The sequence below is a fragment of the Myotis davidii genome, unplaced genomic scaffold (genome assembly GCF_000327345.1).
Source record: "Myotis davidii unplaced genomic scaffold, ASM32734v1 scaffold83, whole genome shotgun sequence".
Classification (NCBI taxonomy): domain Eukaryota; kingdom Metazoa; phylum Chordata; class Mammalia; order Chiroptera; family Vespertilionidae; genus Myotis; species Myotis davidii.
The window spans coordinates 748,770-757,676 of NW_006294121.1; the positions used below are offsets into that span (position 1 = coordinate 748,770).

General features: G+C 36.0%; 1 protein-coding gene across 1 annotated transcript in view; it reads right to left on the minus strand.

Annotated features, from left to right (window-relative positions):
- PUM3 (pumilio RNA binding family member 3) overlaps positions 1–8,907 on the minus strand; it is a 39,581-nt gene that overhangs the window by 16,699 nt on the left and 13,975 nt on the right. Inside the window, exons 8-11 of the mRNA XM_015566894.1 lie at positions 7,928–8,031; positions 6,698–6,776; positions 4,456–4,554; positions 3,369–3,422 (exon numbers count right to left, since the gene is read on the minus strand). Of these exons, the coding sequence (XP_015422380.1) occupies positions 3,369–3,422; positions 4,456–4,554; positions 6,698–6,776; positions 7,928–8,031 (336 nt within the window). The remainder of the gene's footprint in view (positions 1–3,368; positions 3,423–4,455; positions 4,555–6,697; positions 6,777–7,927; positions 8,032–8,907) is intronic.

Sequence of the window (8,907 nt, forward strand, 5' to 3'; positions counted from 1 at the left end):
AGCCTGGACTCCAGCTCTTAGCCCTCTGCTGCTGAACGCAGGATTCTGGCCTTTGTTTCCCTTCTGTATTTGAAACAATGTTGCGATCCTGCTGGCTGAAGCCCAGTGGACTAAAGCAGGTTTCTGGGGTTTTGTTTAGCTTCTATATTTGTTACATAGTTGCTTAGAGTTGTAGGTCAGAGGCCTGCAGCGGCAGTCGGGAACGTTGGAGGCTGACAGTTAATTTGCATATCACCCTGATGTTAGTTTCAAGCTGCCTGGGTGCCGGCGGCCATCTTGGCTGACAGTTAATTTGCATATCACCCTGATTAGCCAATGGGAAGGGTAGCGGTCGTACGCCAATTACCATGTTTCTCTTTTATTAGATAGGATAGTCACCTCTGGGTTGAAGGATAAAAACTTTTCATTTTCCTTTATATATTGTCCAATTTCTTTAAAATAATTCTATATAATTAGACTAGAAATACTAAAAATAAACTAGAAGAATATAGTTATATACTGAATGAGAAATAAAAATAATTGTTTAAAAAGTATAACAGCAAGAGATCATACAAATACACACTGTGATTTTCACAATGTCCACCTCTTGAACTGACAGAATTATCTAGGATGCTGATATAGTTCCAAAGAGTTAAAGAACTACTTTATAAAAAAGAAGAAGAAAGTGCATTCAGAGTTTGAGGCCTATTCTTCTTGTATTCTAGACAGTATGAACCTTTTTTTACTTTGAGAGGGCATTTGACTTTGATAACCCTCTTCAGAGCCAGGTCTGATAAGTATGGCAAATAATAACATTTCAGTTAGACAAATTACAAAGGTCTAACATCTTCACTATATAAAGACCAACAATCTACTAAAAATGGGCAAAGAAAATGAAGAGTCAGTTCACTGAAAAAGAAATACCAATGGCTCTAAGCATATTAAATAATGCTCATTAATTAAAGGGAATAATTAAAACAATAAAATATCATTTTCCACCTACTCTATAGGCAGAAGTGAAAATCCTTGATAATATACTAACTTGGCAAAGGTCTGGAGAAAAGCAAGCACACTTTTATGTTGTTGGTGAGAATGCAAAGTAGTTCAACTATTTGGAAGGGGAACTGACAACATCTAAAAAACTTAAAATGCATGTACTTTCTGACTCATCAATTCTAGTTCTAGAATTATCTTATAGCCATGCTTCCATATATGCACAGTGGACATGCACTGGAGTACTATTTGAAATAACAAAAAACTAGGAACTACCTAAGCGTCCAATAGTAGGGACTGGTTAAATAAATTATGAAACTCATATAATGAAATATTATGACGTCATCAAAAAGGTGAGGTAGATAGATGTACATATATGTATGTTGAAATAAAATGACCCCTGAGACAAATTAAGTGAAGGAAACAAAGTAGAGAACAATGTGCATACACAAGCTTTGGTTTCTGATTTTTTAAGTCTGACACACAGGAACATGCCCAGGCACAAAACATCTGAGTGAATACAAAAATAGCTGGTACAGAATTTAAGTGAGAAACAGACAATTCACAATTACAATTGGAGATTTTAAGGCTTCTTTCAGTAACTCATATAGAACAATGATAAATAAATTAGTAAAGACTTTGATTATCTGAACACTATCAACCACTTTGATCTAATTGACATTTATAGAGTATTACACCCTATAACTCCGCAAAAACACTTTCCTTTCAAGATACCAAGATAGACCATGTTAGGCCATAAAATAAGTATTTAGAAAAGGATTAAAATAATAGAGTATGTCAGCAAACCCCCAATATTTTGGAAATGACACACTTCTAAACAATCCGTAAGTCAAATCCATGGGTTGTATTAATTTAACTCCCCCCTTAGAAGGAACTTCTTGAGATAAAAAATACATTAAATTGTTAATTTCTTGTTACCATTACAATGCCTTGTGGGGATTAGTTTCTTGAAAAAATTTGTTGTTAAAAATAAACTATGAAGTTAAAATAATCTAATTTTATTTCTTAAAAATATCTTTTACAACTAATACTATTTAGAACTTTCTACTAACATCTTATTTATATTTATTTCTAATTTAAAATATTCAAACTAAAATGTTATACAAAAAGACTTACTTGATGATGAATAATAAATCATAAAATATTCTCATACTCTGACACAACACACTAAAGAATCTTATTTCATTTCGTTACAGAAAAGTTAGCTGCCTTTTAAGTGGTTTTATACTCTCCTCCTGGTCTCCAATCCTACAGAAGACAACAGGTATGTATTCATTCACACAGCAGCAAATGTGCTTGAATTAGTATTTACTACATTAAGATGCTAGTAGTTCTCATTAGATTTTTCATAGGAAAAAGTCGTTGATAATACAAATTTTAGTTCTCCAATAAATAAGAGGTTATAAAACAAAATATAATAACTCAAAAAATGTTATAGTATTTGCTACTACAAATACAGGGTGGGCAAAAGTAAGTTTATAGTTGTAAGTATGCAAAACATTAATGAGGTCATTAGTGCCTCACAAAAACTTTATACATCCTCTAATTTACCAGGAAAGCTGTTACACCTCCAAAGGATTCCAAAGAACTGAAAACTTAACTAGAATTTATTCTAGGCAGCAACTTCCATGCGTAATTAATATGATTGAACAAATTCACTAAATAATGTAGCAAATATCAAGTCTTCGAAAAGTATCTAATAAAAGTGGAAAATGGCCGAAGCCGGTTTGGCTCAGTGGATGGAGCGTCGGCCTGTGGACTGAAAGGTCCCAGGTTCGATACCGGTCAGGGGCATGTACCTGGGTTGCGGGCACATCCCTAGTGGGAGATGTGCAGGAGGCAGCTGATCGATGTTTCTCTCTCATCGATGTTTCTAACTCTGTCTCTCTCCCTTTCTCTCTGTGAGAGATCAATAAAATATATTTTTAAAAAAAGTGGAAAATGTGTCACTATGCAATGTTAAATAAAGGTGAAACCTCATTTTGTTTAAGTTTAATATATAAAAATGCATGCATATGCATAGAATAAGATTGTAATAAAATAAATAATAAATTTATTGGTCGTTTTCTTTTTCTTTTTTTTTTTTAAATATATTTTATTGATTTTTTACAGAGAGGAAGGGAGAGAGATAGAGAGCTAGAAACATCGATGAGAGAGAAACATCAATCAGCTGCCTCCTGCACATCTCCCACTGGGGATGTGCCCGCAACCCAGGTACATGCCCTTGACCGGAATCGAACCTGGGACCCTTCAGTCCGCAGGCCGACGCTCTATCCACTGAGCCAAACCGGTTTCGGCTGGTCGTTTTCTTAAATTTTCTATAATAAACATGGTTTCAATTTAATAACAATTAAAAGAAATATTATTATACTTACATTAGCCACCTTTTCAACATAAGTCTTCATTGTTTTCACAATCACTTTCCTGTCCTTAAAAAAAAACAAAAAAAACTCAACTTTTAATTATAGATTTAAGGTATTTCATAGATAAAATTTTGATTTAATATTAAGTTGTCATTGGAGTGGCTTTATACTATCCTCTGGTCTCCAACTATTTTCATTAGTGAAAATAGTTATACAGCCAGAACAAAAAAAAATTGCAATATATTAGCCCTTTCAGAGCTATTAGGATCTTACATTTGTATGTGATATCCATTCAGACATAAATATGAGCCATAAAATTATCAGTTGCAAGACTAACCTAGTGAAATGACCTTCTTTTACAGTGAGAAATGAGAGATCCCTCTTCCAATGTCTGAACAGTTTTCAAATATATAGTCTATGGCATTCAATACATATTTGTTGAAATTAAATTTGTATTAATGTAAAATGTGGACAAAGTACAGTGGGGCCTTGACTTACGAGTTAAATTTGTTCTGAGACCGAGCTTGTTAACTCAAATTACACTGTCAACTCAATGCAAAAAATCGGCCGCGAGACAGCTGGTATCTCAAAAAACTCTTAGTCGTGACACTCGTAAGTCAAGGCCCCACTGTACAACTGTCTTATAAAGGCAGAATCATACTGATCAAAGAAATGAGAATTAGTTGTTAAACTTCTGTAGTTAATATGGACTTTTCCCTCAAAATACTTATCAGCTGTATAAGCAAATGTGTAACTGTTCATTATCTCCTCCCCCTGCTTCCTATCCCATTAAGATAAATAAATATTGTATTGATTTGACAGATCCCTTCCCAAATAATGACAACTCAAGATTTTTCACACTTTACTGAAAACTCCAGCAGTGAAAAAAACTATTGTTATAAAGTATAAAGTTAAAATAATCTGACTTTACTACTTAAAAATGTCTTTTACTACTACTACCTTTTAGAACTAGGCCCAAAGAAGGCCAATTCCTGTGAGGCCCTGAGGCACAGCTTTGCAAAGATAAGCAGTTTATGCACACCGTAAGACCTAAGGAGACAGAAAGTCTGAGGAAGGCAGGCCAAGCCCTGACACTTACCTTGGGCGTGCCATGCCACAGGCAGTGCATGGCCACTCTGGCACCATCGTGTGTGTGCGCCAGGTACACCACCGCTTCACGGATGGCTTCGATCATTTCCTGGGGAACAAATGCCATCAAGGCTTTAGTTTATGCTTTCTTTCTGCCTTTAAAACTAATCTGTCTACTAGGGAGCAGTTAAGCGCAGAGAATGAAAAAGATTATAGGTAGCAAACAATTTAATTTTTCATTTTGTAGACAAGCACATGCATATATACCATCTTTCTAGGAATATTCTTTTCCATCAGGAGTGACAAATACTGCTGACAAGCAATTTCTATTAAAATACACGTCTATTTTATCAAATATGTCTATATTAAAATACAATGGCTATTTAAAGAACAATGCATATATACAATATATTCTAAATGATTTTTTAAGAAAAAGAAGGCTAGGAAGTAACTATGGTAAAAAGAAAAGCCAGATAAAATAAATAAATGAAATGCTGTTTCCTAAAAGGGAAGAGAACCAAAACACTAATTTGGCCTAAAAAGTTTCTCTTTTTTAGTTTGTCACTGGATTACTTCCAAGAAATCACATTAATAATTCACCATAAAAACACTAAACAACATTTCGCTAATAAAATTAATCTCCATATTAGACTAGGCCAACACTATCAATGACTCTTTTTTTATATATATATTTTATTGATTTTTTACAGAGAGGAAGGGAGAGAGATAGAGAGCTAGAAACATCGATGAGAGAGAAACATCGATCAGCTGCCTCCTGCACATCTCCTACTGGGGATGTGCCCGCAACCCAGGTACATGCCCTTGACCAGAATCGAACCTGGGACCTTTCAGTCCGCAGGCCGACGCTCTATCCACTGAGCCAAACCGGTTTTGGCTATCAATGACTCTTTAGTAAAAAACCAATTGTTACTTTCTTATAAGGTAGTCTGGCTTAAATTATATTTTGGAATTATAGATGTAAATGAGTTCTGGCAGTTAACAATTGCAGGGCCCCATTTTAGCCCATTCCCAGTGAAAAAATTTATATTAAATAAGTACAAAGTCTCCTGCAAGGAGAGAGGAAGTTAGGTGCCTATTTTCTTCAATAAGGAACAAGCAATTCCATCCTTAATTATCTTACAATCCTTACCCAGGATGAATCTCAACAGCACAGCTTTCAACTTATGTACCTAAACTTATGAATCTCTTCAAAGCTCTCCAGCTGGAAAGCTATATATATATTCCAATTATGCTTCCACTATCCCCAAAGGGTTTTTTTTGTCTCTCTTTTGAAAATGCCTCCAGGGCAGAAAAGAGTTGCCTCATTACTTTATATTGACACTGGGTTCTCAATGATTGTTTTTGCTATTACTAAAACACATTTAACACTAAAAAGAAAGAATTTCCACCACTGAATGTATTGAAATGATCATTTTCCAGTTCTGAAAACAGTCCTGCCTCAGTACATCTAGAACTGTGAGATACTGCGCTCTGCAGGGGCGGGAGAGAATTCCTCCAAAGAGAAGCAGCAGCTGCCATGGTCACCGAGCCACACGCTTAGGTGAGTGGTTATTCTTGGGAAATTATTTTGTATGTCAATTTCCGGCAGGTCAAAATTCCTATGAATGTTTAGTCTGGCATATGTGTTAGGAAGTCAGTGTTACTACTTTAGTGATCCCTTATTATTAGGATGAGGACAGACAATGAGCTCACTGTATGGTGAGGCAAGCAAAGTTCAGAGGACTAAACGATGAATTCTCGTTTGTATTCCCATCACTGACTTGAAGGGCAGTGCAATTTACCTTTAGTCTCTGTTTCTTTTCTATCACATGAGGTCCAATTTTTTATGGTTCATTTAGTTTTACATAATTGTCCTCCTCTAACCTTTTTCCCTCTCTAATCTGTTAACACCAACATAATTTTTTTGGTATCGGTTCAGGTGAATTTCAAACTACTTGACTATCCCTCTATTTGTTAGTTAATTTTTAAATTAGGTTAGCTAGAGCATACTCTGGATTATAATTAAAATATAAAAATTAAATGGAGTTAATAGAACTATGATCAATTCTATTGCCTTCTGGTAAAAATCTAAAGGCAATTAGCAGAGTTGCTTAAAGAAAGTTTACTGGATTATCTTCTCTAAATAAGTAGCTCTCCAAAATTCCCAAAAGACAGTGTATATCAAAGCAGTATTTTACATATTAACGTGGCTCTTCTATGTTTTGGTCTAAAAACTAAAACCAAGAACTTACTGATCTTAGCTTTGGGGGCGCATAGGTAAAAAAGTCCAAGAACACTTTATGCACCAATGAGTGCTTAATCACAGCTTCCCTGGAAATAGAAAAAAGGGAAAAGAGAATACATCAGATCTGCTGCTACACTAATACAGACATAGTAACCTCAGTTGTCCTAAAATAATCAAAGCAAGTGAAATGGTTTTAGGGAATTTAATTCATCAAAAGACAGATTATATCTTTCAGCAATATTAAGATTAAAAAAATAACCTTTAGCCCTAGCCTGTTTTTCTCAGTGATTAGAGTGTCGGCTGCAAACTGGAGGGTCCCGGGTTTGATTCCCAGTCAGGGCACATGCCCGGGTTGCGGGCTCAATCCCCAGCGTGGGGGCATGCAAAAGGCAGCCCATCAATGATTCTCTCTCATCGGTGATGTTTCTATCTCTCTCTCCTTCTCCCTTCCTCTCTGAAACCAATAAAACTATATTTTAAAAAAAACCTTTTAGATTATAGAAATATTTTAGTGCTTACCATCTATGATCAAAACCAGGATACAGATCGCTAGTATTTAACCGGCAGATGAAATCATTCAAAATACACTCTGTTAAATAAGAACATCTATATTCTTTACCCAACAATGGGCACATGATTATAAACCTATTTTCTTTCTGTCAAGCACCCTTCACAATGCATCAGTTTCATAAAATAATTTTAGCAAAGTTAAAACCCAAGTAGATCAAAACATTACCAGCAACTGCCAACACCTAATTGACCCAGACTTCCTAGTGTGACACTTGGTGAATTCAGGTGTTACAGTGGAGGCTGATGATCAGGCACCAACAGCTTCAAGTTCACACTGAGTGTTTAAATAGACAGCAGAAACATATTGCTTTTAGGGGCAAAGCACTGTTCTGAGTATTCTGGAAATATCAACCCATATTCACGAAACTCTATATGTACTATAATTATCCCAATTTTATAGATATGGAAACTGAGGCACAGAAAGGTTAAGCTGTCCAAGGTCACATAGTTAGTGACGGAGGGGGCACCAGGATTCACACCCAGGCCGTCTGGTCTGAGGCTACATCTTAATCCCTCCACCATGGTCCAAATGTCCAATTTCTAAGTCTTATAATCCAACTGAAATAACATTATATTTGGAAAACTATCCATCATTCTATGCAAGGGCTATACAAAACTTTCCTCCTCCAAATGCTATTTGTTAAGAAAACAACAACAGCTTTCTTACTTTTGGGCCATTGGAGTTAGAATCTGTTTCATTTCATCCATGATAAGCTCCAGTTTTTCTGGCTGTACCTTTAACACTTTGTCCAGAGTTGGGTGATCTGCTGACTGCAACAGAAAAAAAATTAAAGCCCTCTAAACTTAATGACGTTTCTTCAGCTTCATAGCAAAGAAAACCAATAACACTCACTTAAATAAACTTAAAGTTTCAGACATCCCATATTCATATAACAAAAGCCCTGCTGTAGATACACTTGTAGAGCAATTCTTGATTATCTCATTCTCAGTGTGTACACCCACCAATGTACTTAAAAGAGCCATGCTAACCAACCAACTCAACAGCCAACAGGTACTTGTCAAGCACCTAGCACATGCCTAATCACAAAATCAAGTAGTCAGCTGAAAATATCCTTGCCAATGTGTTTTGTACTAACCTACAGTGACAGTTACAAAAGAAATAAAGCACTAAATTCAATCCAGGACTTGAACCTGACTGGTAGAGGCAACCCAGGAATTAATCCATATCCCTGGAGGTGAGTGTGGGCATTTATGTCCCAAGTCTGGAATAGATCCTTTAAATGCCCTATTCCCATTCCTGGCCTTTTCCAGATTCAATCCCTGTGACTATATCCAACGTTGGGCCTCTCTACTCCCATTCCTCTCTAGATACAACCTGGAGAAGAGTAATCCACACACATGAAGAAACACAGGAAAAGGCAGCAACAGGGAGCCCAATGCACTTTGGCGAGAAGCTTCACTTCTGTTAAGAGTCTTCTACCTCGGTCTATCTGACTGCAGAAACAGAAGTACTGAAGCATTAGACACGGCACTTGGCAGGGAGTAACGACAGTAGTTCAATTTAAAGGGGACTTAAAAATAGTGCTCCGGGTGAAAGAGAAAGTATAATCACTTGCTCACTATACTGGAGACAAAATAATTTATAAAAAAAAAAAAAAGGGCTTTTAAAATGGTCTCTTAAAAGAC